Consider the following 26,468-nt stretch of genomic DNA (forward strand, 5'->3'; position numbering starts at 1 on the left):
TATCAGGGGTTAAGGATGTATAAAGCAAATATGACAAATATTGATTGAATCAGATTAAATTGAGTGAAACTTATTTCTTGTCATCATATAGACATCAGAGGGCCTTATTCTCTTGGAATCACACGCCTGTCCCAGCAGGGTTTTGCCATCTTTAAGACAAAATCCACAAAACCCAGTATGCTGAAATACTCACCGCCCTTCAAATCTGTGTTTTAAAAAGTCAAACAGCGCTTTTTGCATCATATCTGTGACCTGCAATTGAGCAAGCAATAAATTAAGATATGACCAAAAAAAACATTACCAATGATAATAAAACAATTTTACTTCTCTTAGGAATGCTTGAAAACCTGAGCTTCACATTTGGAATGAGTAGCAATACGAGATTGCTGCATTTTTCTGCTTCTGAGTTCTGATGCAATGACAATTAAACTGAGCTTATCATGACGTTTTAGTGACAAATAACATTGCAAGTGGTTTCAGTCGGTCTCCATTTGACACTATTTCCTGGACTGAGTACACTGCAGCTAGCAGAAATCTTCAATGCAACTGTCAGGTAAACAAAACAGGAAAAGGACGAAGCAGTGTATACCACAGCTTGCAGAACAACATGCTTTGCTGCTGTGAGTTCTCTAAGCTCTACAACTGGCTCCTTAAGCTGTAAAATTCAGAGAGAGGGTCAGGAGTAGGAGGCAACATCACAAAGAAGTTCAGCATGCAAGTCAAGCATCCTGTGGAAGGCTGCTACCCACCTCATAGCCCTTCAGAGAAGGGCCCACTAGGACCACTGGTCGCATGGAAGGTACCACATCATACGGAGGAGTGTGCTCTGTCTGCAGAGAGAGGAGAGGCTTTTAGACATTTCACAGGCAGGTAGAACGTAAATATTTTATGTATAAGGTACTCTTTCTGAACTCTGTAATACGAGGCACTGGCTTTCCAGACATTTTATTTTCCCCACTTGCCTCTTTTCTACATAAACCCAATCAAAGATTGGTGGGTTCATTTTCCTAAAGTTCCAAGTTACTGTTGTCTACAGTTTTCTTTCTCATCTCAAGAAATGCTCAGCCCTATTCGTTCCTGAAGCAAGAGATGCTGCTTTTGAACAAAAACTAGTTGATAGAACAAAGAGAAACATGCCTCATGCAAGATAGGTGCTTTAGGCTTGACTAGAAGTTAATATTGCTTTTCAGCTGCGTTTCAATTTTCTAAAGAGTTGTAGTGATTAGACCTAACATGGTTAATTAGAGAGGAAAGAAAGACTGCATTACCTTTGCATCTTAGGTGTTTGTCTTACCTGTGTAAAACCTCATTTCAAAATACTGTAACTCTCACTTTTTACCTAATCTCAAAATATAGTAACTCTCACTACTGTCAAAATTCTATTTTATTGTGAGAGTTTAAATGAGCATGCATGCTTATTTTAGTAAACAGTAATCATGATCCCTGATCACAGCTTAGTGATTAATGCTTTTGGATTTTTTGGTTTCTATACCTTGGTACTTCAAAGGTAAGGTTTATGTGTCTTCAAGGGAAGGTGATTAATGTATAATCATATATTCAACCATGCTATAGTGGTCTCAAAACGTTCATTATCAATGTGCATATCTAATGATTCTCAAAAGTAGTTTTCTGTCAGATAACTAATCACGTCTTTCTGCAGTAATTTCTTTCTTTTTAATAAGAGGGAAGCAGCTAAATTTTGTAGCAATTTCTAAAACTATCAACACTTTTCAGGTTAATTGCTTCAAATAAAATGGTTAAATAACATCTTTCCAAAAATTAGGTAACAGCTAATTGGTTTATATTAAAATTGGCTCTTTTGATAGCATAAAATACTAAATTGACCCAAAAATGACTTTTTAAAAAAATGCATAAGAGCAATATGGCCTTAGACACTGCGATAAGCAAATCATTGCTATATGAATCTTTCTGGCTAAGGAGTGTCAAAAAAATATAACTTGAGAATCACACACACCAACAGAAAAATGTTCTGTAAATGATTTTAAGAATTCAGTACACTGATGTGCAGATATGAATGTCATTTTTGCATCTGCCCATCACTCAAGAACATTTTATTGTTGCTCAAAATTGCCCATTACAAACTTTTCTGGCTTCATGTGAATTCACATTGCCTCAGGGGGGAATTAAAAAGCACTTCAAATTCAAAAGCTTCCATCTGAGCTTTTACCCGTAGTCACAGACGATATAATCAGAGGGGAGAAAAATATTACCATGACTGTGCTGTCAAATTTCACTGCCTAAAATTTCACCTAGCATTCAGAATTAAATTTTAATTGACACAATCAAGGTAGAATACAGTTTTGAACAGAAAAAAAAAAAGACAAACATAATACAGTGACAGCACACATACCACACAAGCACCACTCTAAAAGCAACCTAAAACATAGAAAACAATCTTCTCATTGCATCTCAGGCTGTTGTTTTGTTTTTGAATTCTACATTGATGTTAACCACATTATCAATAACATAAGAAGAATGAATACCAGTGCCGAAGGCATCATAAGCATATTTCTTCAGTTATTTCATTTATACCACCTGGGATCATACTGAAAATGTTTAGAAGCCAAGTCCTTATAACTATGCGGTGTAAGAACACCTTTTCCACCGTTGAAATTAGGAATGTAAATTTCCTGCATTTTAGTAATAGCTACCAAGAAATTTTATCTCAAGACTTTAATTCTGAAGTGGCCCAGTGTTTGATAGGTCTTTGGTTCCTTCGATCTATAACTGCCAACTAGCAAAGGGTCACCCATTGCTGGTAATCAATCAGCTTCTTAATAGGGTAGCTACAGAAATTACCTTATTTGATGGAATATTGGTGCTTTGTGCCCTGTGAAGAATGACACCATCATTTTTATCTACTCTTTCCTGTTAACCCTATTTAGCTTGATTTTTCATTTTTTTTTGGAGACAGAGTTGTCTAGCTCTGTTGCCCAGGCTGGAGTGCAGTGGCACAGTCCCGGCTCACTGCAATCTCCGCCTTCCAGGTTCAAGCAATTCTTCTGCCTCAGCCTCCCAAGTAGCTGGGATTACAGGTGCCTGCCACCATGCCAGGCTAATTTTTTTGTATTTTTAGCAGAGACGAGGTTTCACCATGTTGGCCAGGCTGGTCTCAAACTCCTGACCACAGGTGATTCACCTGTCTCAGCCTCCTAAAGGGCTGGGATTACAGGTGTGAGCCATTGCGCCCTGCCTGCTCAATTTATTTAGTGAAAAAGTTGTGATAAACGTTTTTCAAGTTTTAGAATTTAAAGGTAAGCAAACTTCAAAAACCTATCTTGACAAACATGGTTTTAGCTCACGTTCCTTCTCTGTCAAGGCCCGAATGTCTTAGCGATGCTGATTTTCTAAGCTTCTGAATGATGGACACTGTTAGTCACTTGGCTGCAAGCTTTAGCTATAACAAGAAGATCGGACCCCAGAGACGGGCCCACTGTTGTGGGTGAACATCAAGCTGAGGCTATGTTAACATAAAAATCCAAGTGTTGCAATGTTTGCCGGGAGTGCTGAAGTTTTCCCTTATTAAAGTAATCATAATTGATTTAAAAAAAGCCAACTTTACAGTTCAGTATCTGACACCTCATTAATGAGTTGAGTTCCTCCACAAACCAAAATACTTGTTTGCAGAGGAAAAGTGTTCATTATGTGGAGAGTTTGGGGGCAGAGGATAGATAGACTTGACATCACATCTGCATGTGAGAATATATCCATGGTTTTGCCACATTTGGCAACATTAGTATGACTCTAAAAGACAGCATGGTAGCTGTGGAAACTGATGGGTAAAACAGGGAAAAAAAAAAGGGAAATTTGTGGGAAGGGTAGTGGTCCTTAAAAAATAATGCTTTAAGGCTACAAAATGGGTGAGAGGAAACAGGCTTTGTCTGAAGTAACAAGAGTTCAGGAATACCCTACCGTTTTCATTTAGGGGACAAGCAGCCTCACTGTGTAGCATCTTGGATGGCCAATGGCAAAGGCTGTACGCATGACCACCGGCTGCACTGTCCAATGGGTGAGATGCTAAAATCTGACTGATGGAGAAGGCAAGAACATCGGGAGAATATTTATATATGACAATAGGAAAAACTCACAGTAAACCGCCAAAACAAGCCTGCAGTTTTCCACTGGTCTTGTTCATCTGCAGATTTTGCACCTAGTGGATTAGAAGTTTAAATACTGACTAAATTAAAACTTGAATACTTTTTTTTTTTTTAGTACAAGCTATGTATCTGGATATCATAAGTCAGAATTTAACAACTGCTTTAATATGTTTGATCATAAGTTAAATTTCTGGATAAAAGAAAGAGACAGACAGAACAAGCATGCACAATTTAGGTGCATTATATGGAGCTGTCGGTGTTTGACATCTTGAATGTTGAAACAAATTCCCTTGGTGGTAGATATTATTCCATCAAAAAGGATAAGTACTGTAATGGTGTTTTAACAGGTCACTCCCTGAATTTAGTTGGTTTGAAATGCATGAACTCAATTAGCTGTTGATAGGTTCTTTGCTTGGGACAGAAATGATTGTATTTAATACAACTGTGGGAATTAATGCTAATGATGCCAGTGGCAGGATAAACACAGCTTATGTCAATGTATACTTACCGATTTCTGCTTCTGCTTAGCTACAGCAGCATGGAAAAGAAACAAATAACAGAGCATGCACGTTATTGGCTTGTCAAAGGACGCAGACAGTCAACAGGACTAGAAATGTGACGCAGTGCAGTTGAGCAGGTGGACAATGGGAGCTTGGAAGTTAATGTTACCTTCTTAAAGAAGGGCATTCTTTTCTCTTTGGAGTGGGGTGACGTTACACTGTTTGCACTGGGTTTAGGGGAGCGGTGGTTTGCTGGAATATCATTTTCTTCTGCATCTAAGCCAGTAGCATCTATGTCTATAGCTATATACAGACAAACAATTCAAAAATCAGGTGGACAGGAGAGGAAAAATAGGTTATAAAGAAAATAAAATGAAAGCAAATAAAACTAACCATAGTAAAAAAAACTATCATGAGTGCTCAACACAGTACGCAAAGAAAATTAAATTTAAAGGTAAAGCATGTTAAGAATGCAAGGTAATCAAATCTAATGAAACTGAAAGATAAACTTATAATATTTTTGCTTGAATGAATCAGTTTCATACTAGACCTCTTGAATATTTTCAGAGAAACATTTTAAATCTGTAGTTTCAAATATAATGTTGATTTTCTCTGTATCAACTGTATAAAAGTGCAGTACAGAACATTTGACTTCATATCTTACAATATCTTAAACCAGCTTTGAGATAACAACTACTTTGAAAACCTTTATTATAGGTGAATGCAAAAGTTAATTGCGGTTTTTGCACTGTTGGAATTTGCCATTTGATATTGGAATACATTCTTAAATAAATGTGGTTATGTTATATATCATTTTAATGGGCATTTCTCGCTTTATGCGTTTTTGCTAATGACTTATTACTTGCTGTTTATGTTTATTTTAGACTATGGAAATGATGTCAGACAAAAAGCGAATTTGAGTGACTTTCTTATTCGAGTTCAAAATAGGTCGTAAAGCAGTGGAGACAACTTGCAATATCAACAATGCATTTGGCCCAGGAACTGCTAATGAACGTACAGTGCAGTGGTGGTTCAAGAAGCTTTGCAAAGGAGACAAGGGCCTTGAAGATGAGGAGCATAGTGGCTGACCATTGGAAGTTGACAACGACTACTTGAGAGCAGTCATCAAACTGATTGTCTTACGACTACACGAGAAGTTGCTGAAGAATTCAACATCAACCATTCTACAGTCGTTCTGCATTTGAAGCAAATTGGAAAGGTGAAAAAACTCGCTAAGTGGGTGCCTCATGAGCCGAGCAAAAAAAAAATTGTTGTGTGGAAGCGTCGTCTTCTCTTATTCTATGCAATAACAGTGAACCATTTCTCGGTCGGATTGTGACGTGCGACGAAAACTGAATTTTATATGACAATCAGTGACAACCAGCTCAGCTGTTGGACTGAGAAGCTCCAAAGTCAAACTTGCAAAAAAAAAAAAAAGGTCCTGGTCACTGTTTGGTGGGCTGCTGCTGGTCTGATCCACTATAGCTTTCTGAATCCCAGCAAAAACGTTACATCTGAGAAGTATGCTCAGCAGATTGATGAGATGCAACTGAAAACTGCAATGCCTGCAGCCGGCATCGGTCAACAGAAAGGGCCCAATTCCTCTCCATGACAACGCCCAGCTGCACATCACACAACTGGCGCTTCAAAAGTTGAATGAATTGGGCTACGAAGTTTTGCCTCATCCGTCATATTCACATGACCTCTCGCCAACTGACTACCACTTCTTCAAGTATCTCGACAACTTTTTGCAGAGAAAATGCTTCCACAACCAGCAGGATGAAGAAAGTGCTTTCCAAGAGTTTGCTGAATCCCAAAGCACGGAGTTTTATGCTACAGGAATAAACAAACTTATTTCTCATTGGCAAAAATGTGTTGATTGTAATGTTTCCTATTTTGATTAATAAAGATGTATTTAGGCCTAGTTCTGATTTAAAATCCATGGTCCAAAACCGCAATTACATTTGCACCAACAATGCAACGTGCAAAAAAAAAAGATTTTTCTTTTTGCAGATTTTGTGTAAAAATAAGGACAGTGTGAAAAGTTTCACGAAAATTGCGACAGACATTTGAGGGAAAGAGAGAATGGAAAATTCTCAATCCGGTCAATGCAAAGGAGTCATACACAAGGCCAGTGATTCAGGCAGGGCTCCGGGAAGGTCATGATTAAAATGATTTTAGGCTGATGAAGACTAACGAGAAAACACTGGGTCCCAAGATATCCGAATGAAATCAGTCTAATAAAATGACATTGGAAGACTTCTGGTGACTTATGCAAAGCCACTGGGTTTAACAAAACAGGCAGAGTGGAAGGGCACAAGGACCCACGAGGATATGCCGCTGGTTTCCTCATCTGTAAAATGAAGGGTTTAGCTTTGTTGCTTGACCTGCTTTTACTTTTCCCATCGTTCCACCTGAAAATATAGTACTTAAAAAGTGTTACAAGAAAAAAAGATGCATAATCTCACTTCAAATTTTACAAAATGCTTCCACATGCAATCAAAATAGCTACAGAATTTTATCAACTGCAGAATCAGAGATGGAAATAAAGATGAACTTCAAGGCTCCTATTTTTAAGATTAAAAAACTCAAAATTTAAGGGACTTGTTCTTGGCAAAAACTCAGCAGTCAGGATTCAGACCTACTCCTCCTGCATAAGTCAGTCTATAGCCCTCCGTATACTACACTGCCCACCTAAGTGAGTCTGCAACCATCCCTATACCACACTGCCCATCCAGGCGAAGTCCCTTTTCAATCTGGGTGCCCTCTTTCAGTTCCCTTCACACCCTGAGTGGGGTCATGTCCTTGGTGTCAGGAGTCAGGATGACATCGTAGAGCTGGGCTAGCTAGAAAATTATTCTATGGTTAAGAATCAGTCAAGGAGAAGAAAAAAAATTTACTCACCCCAGGAAAGCGTCATATTATACATGTTAGCTCTCTAACAAAAACCACAGTACATTTAGATTGAAGGAAGGAACAAATTACCAGTTTGAAATAACAGACAGCTTAATGTTACAATACAGCTACCATTCCCTGTGATACACAAGCTGAACTGCTCACAGCAGCTTCTGCTAACCTTTTCAAAGGATGGAAGATCATCTGACAGGCATTACATTATTTTTCAGTTTTGAAGTTGTTATGAATATTAAATGAGCCAGGCTTTTGAAAACTAGGATCTCTTATTTAATTATTCCTTTTCATTTGATGAGGTAGGAAACCTGTGATGGAGTGAATACCTGCCATTGTTTGTACACTATTACAAATAATCAGCTATTGCTTGCATAATGCAGGAGGTATGATTTTCTATCAAAAGAAGGTAATAATGGACTGAATTAATTCCAAATAGGTAGACTTAACATAGTAAGTATGTCTTCCTCTTTGCCGTATCTATGCATACTGATGTGCTAAAAGGTTTAGCATGTGGTATGTAGAGAAAACATAAAATGTGCCTAGGGCTTTATCCAATGCTGACTTTTATACCATCCTATAGCTAATCCTTTGCTCATATGTGAAAGTTTCCTTATGGGGCTTATTGAATGGCATAAGCCAGGAAAGAGTCTCAGCAAAGTCTTCAGGAATGGTTTTCCTTGAATCTCAACTTAAGCAGCATGTTGTTAGCGCTTTCCTGGATGTGAAGGACAAGATCTGGGTCAGGATTTCATTATTCCTACAATACATGTTAACCAAAATCAAGAGTTTCCTTGCTGGTGGTAAATTCCCACATGTTTTATCTTTCTCATCTTTTATTGGGCTTATAAAGACCACATTCAAGGGACAGTACCCTTTGAGGGCTTTTCTAAAATGAAGATAACCAGTTGGATGTCAGAATTTACAGGACCCTTGGATGGTCAAGTTCATGAGTTGGATTTTGTGATTTGGCCATTGAATCTAGCCTCCTGTGATCATCAGGTGTATTTTTGTTTCTTAAAGAAAGAGTGAGCCGGGCGCGGTGGCTCACACCTGTAATCCCAGCACTTTGGGAGGCCGAGGCGGGTGGATCACGAGGTCAGGAGATCAAGACTACGGTGAAACCCCGTCTCTACTAAAAATACAAAAAATTAGCTGGGCGCAGTGGCGGGCGCCTGTAGTCCCAGCTACTCGGGAGGCTGAGGCAGGAGAATGAGCCGAGATCACGCCACTGCACTCCAGCCTGGGCGACAGAGCGAGACTCCACCTCAAAAAAAAAAAAAAAAAGAGTGAGGCTGGGCATGGTGGCTCATGCCTGTAATCCCAGCAGTTTGGGAGGCTATGGTGGGCGGATCACCTGATGTCAGGAGTTCGAGACCAGCCTGGCCAACATGGTAAAACCCCGTCTCTACTAACAATACAAAAATTAGCCAGGTGTGGTGGCCAGTGCCTGTAATCTCAACTATTTGGGACACTGAGGTGGGAGAATCACTTGAACCTGGGAGGTGGAGGTTGCAGTGAGCTGAGATTGTGCCACTGCACTCCACCCTGGGTGACAGTGAGACTCCATCTCAAAAAAAAAATAAAGAAAGAGTGGAAACATGTACATCTTTGGCTGCAACGTTGCCCAGGTGTTTGGCTTTCCACACACATAGCCTGAGTCAGGTTTGAAATTTACCTGTATCTGGACATGACGGCTGTAAATCCCAAATTGAGAACTTTCTATAATGTACTAGTTCTGACATTTTGTTAACTCAGGTCTAAAAACATCTGAGTTCATTCTGAAATATGTAGAATTCTGAAACGTGGTCACTTTCAAAACATATTAAAGAAACTTACCAAGGCAGTTAAGAAGGATTTTCAAATCTGTTCAGCTACATATATTTTATTAGACTCAGATGGTTCTCCTTTTAATGAGAGATGTTACTCTTTTTAAACTTCATACTTGTATTTCCATACTTTAGCAGACATTAGTATTTACTTGGAAAGAACTGCTTTCATATATTTGAGAAGTCTCATTCTTCCTCATTGGCATGCATATATTATTATTAGTGATAGAGAGCCTTGGGAACATTTTTTCTGTCTGTCTGTCTATCTATTTATTTGAGACAGGGTCTCCCTCTGTGGCCCAGGCTGCAGTGCAGTGACATAATCATGGCTCACTGCAGCCTCAACCTCCTGGACTCAAGCGAACCTCCTACCTCAGCCTCCCAAGTAGCTGGGACTACAGGTGTACACCACCATACCCAGCTAATTTTTTTGTTTGTTTAGAAATGGGGTCTCACTACGTTGTCCAGGCTGGTCTTGAACTCCTGGGCTCAAGTGATCCTCCTGCCTCAGCCTCCCAAAGTGCTGGGATTATGGGTGTAAGCCACAGCAACCAGAACATCTTTTTGAAATTTAAGTTTTTGTGTTAAAGGCTTGGGTCAAGTTAAGCAGAGCTTGGGGTTGAGACATATGTACACACGTGTGTGTGGGTGCGATGTATGTGTTCTGCAACTGGCTATGACACCAATGCCCAGATGTCAAGTGGGAAATTTTCCAAGTTCTTGACAGCATCCAAGCATATATACTTTAGGCAGATACTTATATTCTTTGGTCTGGCAATGAGGGAGGAGAATAATAGATGGGACCTTTGGAAACAAGATGAAAATGATCATTGCAGGCCCATCCACACTTGATAATTGGAGCAGTTGTGCCTGGAGGTGGATTTGGAGAACTTCTCTTTAGAGCTTTCTGAAATTTTCCTTTAAATCAGTTGAGCTATTAATATAAAAATTGTCTCAGAGTTCTAATATGCTTATTATACCTTTTGTAGTTGGTTATAGCTCCAAGTGACTCAGTCACCAGAAAAGTCACTTGAAAGTTGGTGTATCTCTACAAAACCTTGGTGAACATTTAAATCACCTTTTTAAATATTAGTCTTCATGGAACTTTACTTTTAGTAATGTCAAACATCTGCCTACAAAATGGAATGTTATTTTACATGTATACTAAGTTGTTCTTCAAAACGCATGCATGTCCTTTCACTACACAGACGGTCCTTGACATACACTGGTTCAAGTTAAGATTGTGCAAGTTTATTATGAATTTTTCAGGACATAACCTCATCAGAAGTCAAGGTCTGAACTTTACGATGGTTCAACTTAGGACTTTTTACTGGGTCTGTCCACATGTTAAGTGCATTTTGAGTTACAATATTTTCTATTTATGACGGGTTTAGTGAGGTGTAACTCTATCATAAGTGGGGGAGCATCTGTGTTGCCAAAACCACTGGAGGGCTACAATATGGCTGGAGGGAATGGAAGAATTTTTCTGGTATATAGAAAGAAGTGAGGCTGACATTTGCAGGCAGAACTGCTGCTTTATCGCAAGGTGACACAGTCTTTTTCCACTTTAAGAGCCTAGTAGCAGTCCCTAGAAATCACTGAAATCATCTTTGAGATATATAAGAAGAATATAAGGTTTATGTAGGAATCCCTGCAACTTCACACATTTGAGAAGGAGCAGGATAGGCCTCCCTTCCTCTGTGGATTCAGGGGCTCCGTAATTATCAAGGGAAGGTATAAGCTTCACATAATACCCACAGGGGCTTTCATTTTCATTTCATGCATACTATTTTACTTAATTTTGAGCATCTTAGAATTGCTTGCTTCAAGTTACAAGTAGATAGTTTTTGAAATTAATTTGCTTCCTAAGCAATTCATTTATTGTGCTCAGATTTTGCTCACTTAAAAAGTCCTATATTCTGTGTAGAACTTGGAATTCTATATAAACAGGAGAACAATGGTTTGAATTGCAAAAAAAGCCCATAATCAGTATCTTAGTTTGCCAATGGCTGGGCATGGTGGCTCACGCCTGTCATCCCAGCAGTTTGGGAGGCTGAGGAGGAGGATCCCTTGAACCCAGGAGTTTCAAGACCAGCCTGGGCAACATAGTGAAACCCCTTCTCTTAAAAAAAAAAATCCTATAGTTTTTGCTAAGAAGTCCCTGATTGGTCTCTAAAGGCCACCACCATTCAGGAATAAAGCTGATTATTAGTAATAGAGAAATCTTGTCCTTAAAGCACATCAGTCACTGTGTGACTAGTTCCTTGATTTCTGCATAGTTGTACAACTCTCTGTTTTTTTATCTCTTCCCATTTCCAGCTTTCTAGAAATCACACGCAGTATTATTTTGCTGAAACACCCTGGCAGTCAACCTTTACAATCTTACTGTGACTCCCAATTACAATTCTCTTAGCAAACTAAGATACTGATCATGTGCTTTTTTTGCAATTCAAATCATTAGTCTCCTGTCTATATAGAAGTCCATGTACTACACAGAATAAGAGACTTCCCAGATTTAGCAAATATAAATGCAATATAAATTTGAATTTTAAACAATGTTTTAGTATAAGTATGTTCCATACATTTTTAGTGTAAGTATGCCCCATGCGATATGTACTTAAACTAGTAAATTATGGTTTATCTGAAATTCAAATTTAAGTAGGTGTGCTTTATTTTATCCAGCAACCATTAGGATGAACCCACTGCTTTGGAAAGAAAACAGTAATTACTCTTCCCACACACATTTTCATCTTTTTTCTATACTTCTTGTCTGTGTCTTCCACAGAACTTTTCTGATAGAGCCCATGGCAGGCCAATCCTCTATCTTCACTTTACTCTCTGTTCCTTACCTTTCTAAAGTTTTCATCCTTCTATGTAATGTTAAGGTTATATCTCACATTGTGCTATGGTTGTTGGCAAGTATTCACCCATTTACTGCCCATGACAAGCACCATGACAGGAAGTAGGGATTAAAGATTAAATATGGCTGGGTGCAGTGGCTCACACCTGTAAACCCAGCACTTTGGGAGGCTGAAGCAGGTGGATCACTTGAACTCAGGAGTTCGAGACCAGCGTGGGCAACACTGTGAAACTCCATCTCTACAAAAAATACAAAAATTAGCCAGGCATGGTGGTGTGCACCTGTAGTCCCAGCTACTTGGGAAGCGGAGGTGAGAGGATCATTTGAGCCCTGGAGGCAGAGGTGCAGTGAGCCGAGATCGTGCCACTGCACTCCAGCCTGGGCAACAGAGCAAGACTCTGTCTCAAAAAAAAAAAAAAAGTTAAATACATTAATCATTTTGATCATCTACAGCAATGTAGAATAAACACTTTGACATACTTTTTTTTCCAGCCAGAAAAAAACATTTCCCCATATTGTTTGTAACTCCAAAAGGGCATGCTCTCTTCTGATTCCTTTTAACCTCTGTAGGGTTAACATAGTGATTGAGTGTATATGTAAATTCACAAAACTGGATAGGGCTGGGGAAAGCATGAAATGCAGTATGTATTATTCAGCATTTATCACCTACTTACCAGACGATGGAGGTGTTGATTTTCTGGAACTAGGTACTATGTCACCCAAACTGGATGATGAATTTCCTCCTGATTTACTGTAGTAAAGCAAAAATTCCTATTAAATCTGACACTTATTTCACATCCTCAAACATTTATATTATTCAGTAAACATAATTATGTTTTTATTCAACTTTAAATTTATCTTTCATTTAAGGAGGAAAACAATATTTCCCAGTGGAGATTCCTGGAGTATTTGAAATAGCCACATGATGGTCTCTGATTTCAAATTCAAGGTTTAATTTTAAAAGGCCCTGAGAGAATGGAAGAGAACCAGTGTAATTTCTGCAGCTCCCAAGTTACTTGCCCAGATCACAGACAGCGAAACAGCACAGATTTATTTTACTTTTTATTTTAGAGACCCTCAGAGGCGATGCATAGAACCTTAAGGCTAACACCCAAGACTAATATTTCCTTCTTGTTTGGTTGCAGCTCCTCTGTTTTAGGCTGGTTTTATTAATAGTACGCGAAGATTGAAAGCACTCATGCTTTTATGAGCAATCTATCAAAGAACAACAGAGCATAGGAAAACTTGCCAACCACTAAAAGACACATGAAGGAACACGACTAAACAGAATATGATATGATGTAGCCATCAGATAGTACCCAGAATACTTCTCAAGCATGACTCACATGGAGAATGAAACGTGGTTAATTTAGGAATGATTTGAAGATCATACATTTCCGAACTACCAAATTCGAAAGTTTGATATAAGATATACTTCAGTGTCTCAGAAACATTGGACTTAATATTAGAACAACAGCATTTGTGTTTTTCACCAGCCTACTGGCATGCTAAATAACATGTTACTGAATGACCCCTCTCTCAGATGAAGATGAGAAGAACATTTTACATTTGGGCAAAATGATCTCACTGCCTAATGTTCATTATTATGGCCGAGCCAGGGTCTAGTTGAAAGAATTTGCTACAGTGTTTATGCATCAAAGGGCAATATTTACTTATGTAAATATTAATATGGAAATAAAAGTTTTATTAAAGTATCAGTAACAGGCTGAATGTTATTGCTACTGTTCTAGCATTTTAATGCATAAACATCAAAAACTTTATTAGGCAATTAGCAGGAGGGTTGTATATCTTTTTAAGGTTCTTAAGAGATACTTAAATACATTTAATAAGGGCATCAGACAGTATGTGAAATTAATGACAAGTGATATTTATAGAAGCAGTTTCTGGCAGTTATACAAGGACCTATTACCAAGACCAAAACATTTTTTTCCCCAGAAGTTTTTTTTTTTTTTTCTAAAGTATTAAGTCTAATTTCAGTTTAAGTTCATGGGTTTTATATTCCCTTTGAAATTTAGTAACAGCCAAAATATTATTTGAGTTATGTAAAATTGTAACAAATACTGCAAATGGTGACAATGACCAGGATGCAGATTTGTCCTTGACTTTTAATTCTACTGGACCCCAATTCCATTTCCATTGAGTTCTGTCAATTTTTATAATTTCTGTATCAGAGTTTTTAAAGACTGCCAGATTCTGGTTATGTCCTCAAAACAAAACTACATTTAAAATGTTAGGAGAGGCCGGGCACAGTGGCTCACGCCTGTAATCCCAACACTCTGGGAGGCCAAGGTGGGTGGATCACCTGAGATCGGGAGTTTGAGACCAGCCTGGCCAACACGGTGAAACCCTGTCTCTACTAAAAATACAAAAATTAGCTGGGCGTGGTGGCGCGTGCCTGGAACCCCAGCTACTTGGGAGGCTGAGGCAGGAGAATCGCTTGAACCAGGGAGGCGGAAGTTGCAGTGAGCCGATGTTGTGCCACTGCACTCCAGCCTGGGTGACAGAGCGAAGCTCTGTCACACACACACACACACACACACACACACACACACAGAGAAATGTAAAAACCTATGAAAGCAAGTAAAAGTATTTTCACATACTTAGGCAAAATTTTGGGCCAAAATAAAATGAAGAAAATCAAAGGAAAAGATATATGGCTGTAAGAAAAGGTCATCTAGTTCTCTGGAGTAAGTTCTGAGATGTTGCATTCCCTCAAATACGGATAACTCAGAGTCCTAAGGGAAAAAAATGCAAGAGCAAAACAACATATCTAATAAAGTAAATAATAACAGATGGCAATCACCATTTGTCCTGGGCTTGCTGTGCGGCAAGACCTGGCTCCTTAATCTGCAGTACAGCATGGAAGTCTGTACAGCATGGAGGTCAGGCTGCCATCTTGGTTCTGACGCGTACTAGCTCTGCGACCTCGGTCAAGTTCCCTAACTTCTCTTAACCTGTTTTCTCACCTGTGACCTGTAAGATCTAATACCCACTGCTCCCACAGGTCCTTATAAAGATGACTGGAGCACTAATGTTAGCCTAGGCAAGCCCATCTGGGAGACACAGGAGACTACATTTCTGTAACAATTTTGGGAAAAATTTCTACTCCCTTTGAAGTTGTTCTCATTTCTCAGTTTTTATATGAAGAGGCAAAGAAAGACACACAAGCCTGCCTTGGCAAAAATCCATCCCAAATTTTCCAAAATGCATTCTACAAAACACTATTCCTAAGACATGAACCAGAGGAGTTTTTATGAGAAAGCAATTTTAGTAAATACTATACTTAAAACAATTCCCATTCCACCAGAGATTCACAGTGTACGTGATGACATTAAAAGGCTATAACAAATCCTAAAGTAACTTTCTATTACCTAGAACTATCCTAAATTTATTTCATCTTGGAACCCCTTTCTCAAGTGATTTAACAAGAAAATTCTGAAAAATGCTGAATTGTCCTAACTAAAAACAAAACGCCCCCCAGCTGGGATAACTTCAAACCTCAACAAACTATATACTACCTAGTTGATAGGAGCAATGTCTACACCCTATTAAAACACAGTTTTTCCATATAAGGTGATTCTTTTTTTGTTTGTTTTTTCAGACAGAGTTTCACTGTCACCCAGGTTGGAACATGATCTCGGCTCACTGCAACCTCCGCCTTCCAAGTTGAAGTGATTCTCATACGTCAGGCTCCGGAGTAGCTGGGGTTACAGGTGTGCGCCACCATGCCCAGCTAGTTTTGTATTTTTAGTTGAGATGGGGTTTCACCATATTGGCCAGGCTGGTCTTGAACTCCTGGCCTCAAGCAATCCACCTGCTTTGGCCTCCCAAAGTGCTGGGATTACAGGCATGGGCCACCGTGCCTGGCCATAAGGTTTTATTAACTAGTATTATGATACCATTTTCAGTACAGAGGGTAGGAAAACACAAAATAAGGCCAATGGAACATTAAGGATTGAAAGAATACTGTCGGGTCTTCAAACACCCTGCAGGCAAAATGCACATGCGCTGTTCATCTACATGTCTCTACTTTTTTTCTCATTAAGAAATGCATTTTCAACAAAAGTTTAATATTTAATATTGCATATCAAAATATGCATTATATATATGTTGGTCTAATGAATAATTTACTGCTGCTAATGATAATGATAACTCAGAGTAAAGTATTTTAATCCTAAGAGGGTTATCTTCACAGGCAACTTTTTTTTCTTTTTTTACTTTTAGTTTCGGGGTACATGTCCAGGTTTTTACACAGGTAAACTGCATGTCACAGGGGTTTGGTGTACAGATTATTTTGTCACCCAGATAATGAACATAATGCCCCAGGAGGTGGTTTTTCTGATCCTCACCCTCCTCCCATCCTCCACTCTCAAGTAGTCGCCAGCGTCTTATGTTCCCTTCCTGGTGTCTGTCTGTATGTTCTCAATGTTTAGCTCTCACTTATAAGTAAAAACACGTGGTATTTTTTTTTTTTTTTTTTTTGAGATGGACTCTTGCTCTGTCACCAGGCTGGAGTGCAATGGCGCGATCTTGGCTCACTTCAACCTCTGCCTCCCGGGTTCAAGCGATTCTCCTGCCTCAGCTTCTCGAGTAGCTGGGACTACACATGCGCACCACCACACCCAGCTAATTTTTGTATTTTTTTTTTTTTTTTTTTTTTTTTAGTAGAGACGGGGTTTCACCATGTTGCCCAGGATGGTCTCAATCTCTTAACCTTGTGATTTGCCCGCCTCAGCCTCCCGAAGTGCTGGGATTATGGGTGTGAGCCACCGCACCCGGCCCCTGTATTTGGTATTCTATTCCTGTGTCAGTTTGCTTGGGATAATGGCCTCCAGTTCCATCCATGTTGCTGCAAAAGACATGATCCTGTTCTTTTTTTTTTGAGATAGAGTCTCACTCTCTCGCCCAGGCTGGAGTGCAGTGGCACGAATCTGGGCTCACTGCAACCTCCACCTCCTGGATTCAAGTAGTTCTCCTGCCTCAGCCTCCCGAGTAGCTAGGATTACAGGCGCCCGCCACCATGCCCAGCTAATTTTTGTATTTTTAGTAGAGATGGGGTTTCACCATGTTGGCCAGGCTCGTCTTGAACTCCTGACCTCAGGTGATCCGTTTGCCTCGGCCTCCCAGTGCTGGGATTACAGGCATGAGCCACCGTGCCCAGCCAATCTTTGTTCTTTTCTATGCGTGCCTCTACTTTTATATGACTGAATGCATCTCACCATCCGAGTGCTCTCAGTAACCCAGGAATTAATGAAAGTCAATTCTGGGGTGGAGGTCTCAAAACACAGAGGAATCCATCTGAACTAAATGAACTTGACAATTATAAAAAGCCAGTTAATGAGGATGGGTGTTCCAAACCACAAAGCATAATCTGTTTCACTCACCTGCTGACACTTGAAAAAAATACTTGCTCACATTAAAGTATTATCACTGACAAAGGGATTTGCATCTTAGATAAACAAATAAGATATAAGATGGAGAAAAGAGAAATCCAGCGATTCATATTTAAGAAAGGCCTTGCCCATGTCCCATCCTTTCACATCGGGAGAGGCATGCTGCGTCCTTAGACCCGTCTGCATGTGATTCCATGGAAAATTCAGTACATGTACGAGAAGCCTTTCTAGTGATTCTTTTACAGAGGGACAGACAACCTCACGAATCCTAGGAGGGATTATTCAGCCCCAGCTTCTTACATAACTCATCTGATTGCCATCTGCACAGGCAGTTTTAACTTGTTTCATACTTCGCTTCTCTTTAAGTGCTTAACAGTGGGTAGAACTGAAAATTGAGTTTCTCAGGTGAAAATGAAACTAACGGATGACAAGAGCTGCCATTTCCTGATGACGTCTGAGACTGTCATCTCTCAAACATCTCCCAGCCATACCAGGCAGCTGCAGACAGTGGGATTAGTCACCAGGGCTATGATGTGCCAGACTATTTTTCAGTAAATGATTACGGTTTCAGATTTTCCTCTGCACTGGAGCCTGAATTTAATACTCTATGACCTTAGCTCTTTTCATTAATGATAATAATTTGATACTTTCCCAAATAGGATGAAAATCAGGTGCTGGATTGAAGTTTTTTAAATGCAGGACAATGCAAGATTTGTGATGCTATCAATAAACCGTATCACCAGCCTCCTTGCTAATACATAATAAAGGATATAGAATACAGCAGACAACAGTACACAGATAGTGGTATAATCTAAGTTTTATGCAAACACTTGACATCTGCCTCATACCTGGAGTAGAATTTCCCTTGCTTGGCTCTCTGTTCATGCTGCAGCCTCATGTTTTCTAGTTTGACTGGGCTTGGAATGAATCCGATTTCACAGCCTTCTTTTACCAATCGCCCTATCCACCAGTCATTGTTAAATTTCTAAACACAAAATCAAAAGCATTAAAAATCAGTGCACAGAAGGTCAAATCCTTGTTCTTCCACACTATTTTCAGTAGACAGAAATATGGCAATGACAATTAACTATGCCTTAAGTATTATCATTCAAGAAACCCTTTGGCTCATGGGTTTCACATGTAAGAAATGCTTTTAGTGTCCTCAGCAATCTATCAAGGGCTCTGCATTCCTTGTCTGTCCTGGTGCTGCCGTAGGACCAGCCTGAATTCTGCTGCAGCAGCTGCTGTCACCATGAGTAAGGGATAAGCTCTCTGGGTTCAAAGAATAACAGCCCATCCTACCAAGAGATCTTTAGGAAGCATTGTTACAGAAATCTTCCCCTTATATAATCAGACCAATTGGAAGAAAGAGAGAAAGAGATAAATATTGAAGTGTACCTTAAATATTTCACATCACAGGACAATTTACCTTTGTGCAAACAGTTTTATAATTACACAATGCGATGTTCACAGATGATTTCTCTACTTGTGTGATGTTGACAATTTATCTTTTGCAGGTGGAATATGTATCTTAAATCTTTGTGATTTGCCTTCATTTTCTGCGATTGAATAAATCTGTCCTTGAACACTTCGAAGAAGAATATACATTCTGTTTTTCTTTTCCTTTCATGATGGAAAGATCCCCCTTTCAGCATCAATCATCAAGAAGAGACCCCATAATAATCTAACTTCCTGGTGTAAAGTGAGATTCTAGGCACAGCATCACTTCTGATAACTTTTTCTATTGTTCCCACCTAGCCAGTATTTGACATCTCTTTTCAGAGGTTACCGAAATGGTAGGCTCTCAATTCTCTAGGCTCTTTTATTTTCAAGAGACAGGGTCTCGCTCTGTTGCCCAGGCTGGAGTGCAGTGACACGATCCTGGCTCACTCCTGTCTTGAATTCCCAGGCTCAATCAATCCACTGGACTCGTGCGTAGCCAGGACTACCAGTGTGTGCCACCACACCTGGCTAATTTTTTTTTTTTGTAGAGATGGGGTTTTATCCTGTTGCCCAGGCTGGTCTCAAACTCCTGGGCTCAAGAGATCTGCCTTCCTCGGCCTTCCAAAGTGCTTGAATTATAAGCATGAGCCATAGTACCCAGGCTTCTAGGTTCTTTTTTTTTGGAGACAGAATCTCGCTCTGTCACCAGGCTCGGGTGCAGTGCCACAATCTCGGCTCACTGCAACCTCCGACTCGCTGGTTCAAGCTATTCTCCTGCCTCAGCCTCTCGAGTAGCTGGGATTACAGGCATGTGCCACTACACCCAGATAATTTTTGTATTTTTAGTGGAGACAGGGTTCATCATGTTGGCCAGGATGGTCTTGATCTCCTGACCTTGTGATCCGCCCGCCTCGGCCTCCCAAAGTGTTGGGATTACAGGCATGAGCCACCAGGCCCAGCCCTAGGTTCTTTTAATTGGCAGTTATCAACTCCTTTGCTGACAGCCTTTAGTGCAGTGAAGAGTTTGAATTTACACATGCTTCCTATGACATATTATACCCTAGATGGAAGAGCTCCAAGTATAAATTCCTTCAGGTCCAAGAAAAACCTCAGGATCACACACTGAGAATATTCTACAGGGGAAATTTCTGGTCAGTTTACACAGTGTTCCACAAGGCAGGCATTTGATAAATGCTGACTCCAAATAAACTTTAATTAAGGATGAAAGTTTCCAATTTGCAGGTTGGGTCATTGCTCACTAGAAGGTGGAGACATTCAGTGTGTAGGAAAAGGACTTTTCCTGATACCTCTTTGTTACCTTGTTGATGTCAATTCTTACCATTCTCTCATCCACTGCAGAAATTTAGCATTTAAGGAGGAAAAAGGGCATCAGTAGTTTGAATGTAGACACTGTCAGCAGAGAGAAGAGTCATGACTTCTAGATATTATTATTAAACCCTCCCCAGATGGCTAGACTTCAGGCATCAGGCAAAACTACACCTAGTCAAGGTGAAACATTAAAAAAAAAGAAGTACAGGTTAAGCATAAAAAAGGATCATCTACTCTAGCAGTTCCCAATTTCTGGGCCACAGAGCCCCAGGGAGCGCTGAAGTTATTGCAAGAGGCCTGTGACTTCTTTCCATTTTAAAAGATACATTTATATTAGCAGAGGTTGAGAGCCATAGATTTAGTATGTATGTTATACAACTGCAGCGATGTGCAATGCTACTTCACAGAAACGGCATATGAATAGGAAATAAGAAATGGTATGTCAAGGTGAAACATTACGCTGTTAGAAAATGAAATTATTCTCCTTACTTCCTTAACATGCAGAAAATCTTTTGCTTCGAATGAGATGGCCATGCCAGGCACTGGAACATCATCTTCATGGGCCGCACTGTAGCTGACATTTGTCCGAACCGCAAATGCAACGGGCTTTGTCTAAAGTGGGAAAAGGAAGAGGGAAAAAAATAAGAGCAAAACAACAGTGTCCCTCCTTTTCCCCTCAAATACAAAGACATACTAAATAACTACTGTAATCATTGTTGGTTTCCCCTCTGCACTGGTTCTTTATCACAAAACAGCTTGTTCATATTCAAAACACTTGAAATCTCCTAGCTCTGAGCTACACAACACCCATTTCCGAACTAGAAAAAGGCCATTGTTCTCTTCGAAAGCACTACAAGTAATGAAGGTGAAGAAGAGCCACGGAAATATGTGTTTTCAACATTGGCGCTTGTAGCAACTGTAAATCAGGAAACACAAACATGAATAAAACGTCCAGTTCTTCGGTTTCAGTGGAAAGGACTTAGTCACTGCCCTGCTACCCCAAACACCTACTTTAATTAATTAATCATTAATGACATAATTCCGAAAGGTACAATCATTGAATGAAAAAAGAGCCAGGGAAAATATGCTACAACTATAGCAACTTTTATTCATGGCTGCAACGAATTATGAAAGTAATGGCTTTTTCTTCTATTATTTCTCCTCCCTGAGTTTGTTCAACTACTAAAGATATTAATTAAGCTCTCTTTCCTTATTTGATGCTTTGAAATTTTACAGATAAAGGGCCAGGAGTGGTGGCTCATGCCTGTAATCCCAGCATTTTGTGAGGCCAATGCAAGAGGATTGCTTGACCCTAGGAGTTCAAGATCAGCCTGGGCAACATAGCAAGACCTCTTCTCACTAAAAATCAAAAATGAAAATTAGCTAGGTGTGGTGGCAGGCACCTCTACTTCCAACAACTTGGCAGTCTAAGGCAAGAGGATCACTTAAGCCCAGGGGGTCTAGGCTGCAGTGAGCCGTGATCACGCGACTGCACTCCAGCCTGGGGGACAAAGTCAGTCCCTGTCTCAAAAAAAAACAGAAAAAAACAAATCAAACCAAAAGAATTCACAGATTAACATTTATTCTCTCTTTAGCTAATACCTATTTATCCACAAGATGGAAGAAACAGGTAAGCTCAGAAATGGTGAAAATGGTATTGTTCTAAGTGGTGGTGTTTTTCCTTCCCATTATGGGCAAGTGGATTGCTTCTGTATATTTCTCTCTTTTTTTTTTTTTTTTTTTTTTGATAGAGTCTCACTCTCTAGCCCAGGCTGGAGTGCAGTGGTGCAATTTCAGCTCACTGCAACCTCCTCCTCTGGAGTTCAATTGATTCTCTTGCTTCAGCCTCCTGAGTAGCTGGGATTATAGGCGTGACCCACCACGCCCAGCTAATTTTTTGTATTTTTAGTAGAGACAGGGTTTCACTGTGTTGGCCAGGCTGGTCTCGAACTCCTGACCTTGGGTGATCTGCCCACCTCAGCCTCCCAAAGTGCTGGGATTACAGGCACGAGCCACTGTGCCTGGCCTCTTCTATATATTTCTTATATACATGATATATACAAAGTAACATAGTTTTTCATGTGATATTCCTTTTTTCCTTTTAACTTACTTTTTTCTTTCTTTTTTTTTTTTTTTTTTTTTTTGAGGTGGAGTTTCACTCTTGTTGCCCAGGCTGGAGAGCAATGGCATGATCTCGGCTTACTGCAACTTCCGCCTCCTGCATTCAAGCGGTTCTCCTGCCTCAGCCTCCCCAATTGCTGGGATTACAGGCGCCCGCCACCACGCCCAGCTAATTTTTTGTATTTTTAATAGAGATGGGGTTTCATCATATTGGTCAGGCTGGTCTTGAACTCCTGAACTCAGGTGATCTGCCTGCCTCGGCCTCCCAAAGTGCTGGGATAATAGGCATGAGCCACCGCATCCAGCTTAACCTATTCTTTAAAAAAATTATTTCGACCTCTCAGGAGGAGGGAAGAGTTTCTCCCTACTCAATGAGCTCTCTACCTGGACTTGCCAGAGAAGACACGGGGGAGTTGGAGTAAAGAGAACCCATTTTTATTTCCAAATTTTCCAAAGTTAATTTGTTCTACCTGACTCTTGTCTGGGTTAAGACTGAGTTAAGAGCCCTGATGTTACTATGGTCTAGTCACAATTTGCAGACTGGGAAAGGAGAACCAAATTCTGGATACAGGCACAATAGACACGGGGTGGGGTTAAATATTTGGAAGCCAGTTACTGACATCCACTGTAATTTTTTTTTTTTTTTTTTTGCGACTGAGTCTCACTGTGACGCCCAGGCTGGAGTACAGTGGTGCAATCCCAGCTCACTGCAACCTCTGCCTTCCGGGTTCAAGTGATTCTTCTACCGTAGCCTCCTGAGTAGCTGGGACTACAGGCACCCGCCACCATGCCTGGCTAATTTTTGTATTTTTAGTAGAGATGGGGTTTCACCATATTGGCCAGGCTGGTCTTGAATGACATCCACTATAATTTTTAATGATACCAGGGATCCTGCTTCTTGTGTGGAATTATGGGAATTAAAAATACACATAAATAAATGGCGCCTATACCTGTACCACTGAAACACAATCCTTGATAGTATGATGTTTCTATTTTTTTCTAGAAATTTTCTTAAATATATAAAGTTTACTTCCAGAGCTACAATCATAATATACTGCATTTCATCCAATATTAAACATAAAGAAATGAAAAAACAAAAAATATATATTTTTTAAAAAGGCCAGGTGCCGTGGCTCATGCCTGTAAATCCCAGCACTTAGGGAGGGCATGGTGGGAGCATCACTTGAGCCCAGGAGTTTGAGACCAGCCTGGGCAACAAAGTAAGACCTCATCTCTTATACACACACACACACAGTTTTTATACTTTTAAAAATATATTTTGGCCAAGCGCGATGGCTCATGCCTGTAATCCCAGCACTTTGGGAGGCCGAGGTGGGAGGATCACCTGAGATTGGGAGTTTGAGACCAGCCTGACCAATATGGAGAAACCCCATCTCTACTAAAAATACAAAATTAGTCAGGCGTGGTGGCGCATGCCTGTAATCCCAGCTACTCGGGAGGCTGAGGCAGGAGAATCACTTGAACCCGGGAGGCAGAGGCTGCAGTGAGCAAAGATCACTGAGCCACTGCACTCCAGCCTGGGTGACAGAGTGAGACTCCATCTAAAAAAAAAAAAAAAAAAAAGACTACCTCAACCATTCACCATTCACCCTTCTTTGATACTTAGGTGCACAACATTATTCAATATGAAAAATATTCTGCTTTGAAAAATCTTTGTACAAAAGCCTCTTTCTACCAAGAATTCTTTTCTTAGGATGGAGTCCCAGAGGTAGCATGTGTCAGACATGAGTTATTAAGACTTTTAAATTTTTATTCTAAACTACTGTCCAAATGGGCCACACTGTTTTATACTGTACCCAGCACTAAAGCAAGATGCACTTTTTAGTGAGATGTAATCTGAAAAATATTTTAAAGTTTTTACATTTTATTTTTTTAAAAAAACCTTTTAGAGACAGGGTATTGCTGTGTTGCCCAGGCTGGTCTCAAACTCCTGGTCTCAAGTAATCCTTCCGCCTCAGCCTCCCAAGGACGTAGTCTTCATCAAACTCAGTTTTACCACTAGAAATACAATTTCCATGAATAGATCCATCCATTATTCAGAAAAGTTTCTGATCACAAAAGTATAGCTCCAAGATTAAAAAAAAAATCCTAGCATGGTCTTTCACTTCTTTCAGATTTTTCTTTTATTCCTTGGAAGATACGGAGTTTAAGCATCACATATAGTTTTTCATCAATGTAAGACACATTTTTAATGCCTGACTCGACGGAAGACCCCATAGAAAATCTTATGACTTTTACCAACTTTTTATCACTTTTCAATCATCTGAGTAGCAGAAAGAGGGGACTGAAAAAGGAAAAAGAAATTAAAGTGGTGGTGGAAATTTGTGTATAATTCCAGAGACCATAGGTAATAATTTTATGCTCTTAGATTAAGATGTTAAGTTGGAACGTGCCTCCTTTCTTGCCTCACCTCCTGTAACCAACGATGCTACCATTAGATGTGGTTTATATGGGAATTAGCTTTATGGAAGTAGGAAAGAAGAGCAGCAGATACCTATTCCTCAATATCTTTACTTCAGGAACTGTATTTCTAAAATTAGATTAGAGTACAGTCAAGGGATGTGGGAGACAGATGTAGCCAAGATAAAAGACCCCAGGATGTTAAACCAAAGAGGCCAGTGACAATGTCACTTCTGATTCCCTGGTCTCACTTCAGCTTCCAGTGTGTCTACAACGTGGAAGGTATTCTCCATATTAATTTCATTCGTATGGGTTCAAGAACAAGGGGTTTTAAGTGGACTTGGATTTGGATGTTGATTCTCCCATTTATTAGGTGAGTGGCCTGGGCAAATTCTTTAGTCTCATTGAGCATATTTTCACATGGCTAAAACAAGGGTAAGAACACCATTCTTTAAGGTAACGAGATTACAGAAAACGGATTGCACCAGGCTAGGCTAGTATTGTGTAAATAGTCATCCCTTGATATCTGCCATGATATTGTTTCCAGGACCCTCAAAATCTATAGATGTTCAAGTCCTTGATATAAAACAGTGTACTTGGCCGGGTGCAGTGGCTCAGGCCTGTAATCCCAGCACTTTGGGAGGCAGAGGTGGGTGGATCACAAGATCAGGAGTTTGAGACCAGCCTGACCAACATGGAGAAACCCTGTCTCTACTAAAAATACAGAAATTAGCCAGGTGGGGTGGCACAGACCTGTAACCCCAGCTACTCAGGAGGCTGAGGCAGGAGAATTGCTTGAACCTAGGAGGTGGAGGCTGCAGTGAGCCGAGATTGTGCCACTGCACTCCAGCCTGGGCAACAGAGGGAGACTCCATCTCAAACAAACAAAAAAATGCCGTACTATTTGCACATATCTGCACACATACTCTGTATGCTTTATCTCTAGATGACTTATAATACCTAATACAAGGTAAACGCTATGCAAATAGTTATTCAATTTTATTGCTTTTTATGTTTATCATTCTTATTGTTGTAATTTTTTTTTTAACATTTTCAATCCACAGTTGGTTGAATCCATGAATGTGGAACCCATGGATAAAGATGGCTGACTATATACATAGTAAGTGCTTATTAATAGGCATTTGCTATATACCAAAGTAAATGCTACACATAAGTACATATTTCTCTGTATTTACCCCCCATTAAGGCCCAACACAAGTCATTTCCTGTGTGGCCTTCCACTGTAAACATCCTCAAACCAAACTCATCAACACAGTTTAATATCTGCCACATGCACGACACAAACTAACTCACTATTAAAGTCAAGATGCTTTTCTGTGATATAGATTCTTTCATAGTCTCTGGGACTTGAGCAAATGGTAAGGTTTTCCCATATTCATTTTCTTTTCTTTTCTATTTTTTTGTTTTGTTTTGTTTTGTTTTGAGATGGAGTCTTGCTCTGTCACTCAGGCTGGAGTGAAGTGGAGCGATCTTGGCGCACTGCAATCTCTGCCTCCCGGGTTCAA

General features: G+C 39.9%; 1 protein-coding gene and 1 long non-coding RNA gene across 3 annotated transcripts in view; one reads left to right on the forward strand and one right to left on the reverse strand.

The window, feature by feature from the left end:
- Nucleotides 1-6,055, forward strand: part of LOC115836729 — a 25,278-nt gene extending 19,223 nt beyond the window's left edge. Inside the window, exon 3 of the long non-coding RNA XR_004031756.1 lies at nucleotides 5,503-6,055. This is a non-coding gene — a long non-coding RNA (uncharacterized LOC115836729). The remainder of the gene's footprint in view (nucleotides 1-5,502) is intronic.
- The window catches only part of CACNB2 (calcium voltage-gated channel auxiliary subunit beta 2), a 140,230-nt gene that overhangs the window by 23,031 nt on the left and 90,731 nt on the right, over nucleotides 1-26,468 (reverse strand). Inside the window, exons 3-8 of one of the 2 annotated variants that reach the window (XM_030819234.1) lie at nucleotides 20,890-21,012; nucleotides 18,477-18,613; nucleotides 12,889-12,965; nucleotides 4,627-4,646; nucleotides 750-830; nucleotides 194-252 (exon numbers count right to left, since the gene is read on the reverse strand). In XM_030819234.1, the coding sequence (XP_030675094.1) occupies nucleotides 194-252; nucleotides 750-830; nucleotides 4,627-4,646; nucleotides 12,889-12,965; nucleotides 18,477-18,613; nucleotides 20,890-21,012 (497 nt within the window). Of the gene's footprint in view, nucleotides 1-193; nucleotides 253-749; nucleotides 831-4,626; nucleotides 4,647-4,787; nucleotides 4,922-12,888; nucleotides 12,966-18,476; nucleotides 18,614-20,889; nucleotides 21,013-26,468 lie in introns of both variants that reach the window. The other variant, XM_030819232.1, reaches the window with a different exon arrangement.

Source organism: Nomascus leucogenys, chromosome 9 (genome assembly GCF_006542625.1).
Source record: "Nomascus leucogenys isolate Asia chromosome 9, Asia_NLE_v1, whole genome shotgun sequence".
Classification (NCBI taxonomy): domain Eukaryota; kingdom Metazoa; phylum Chordata; class Mammalia; order Primates; family Hylobatidae; genus Nomascus; species Nomascus leucogenys.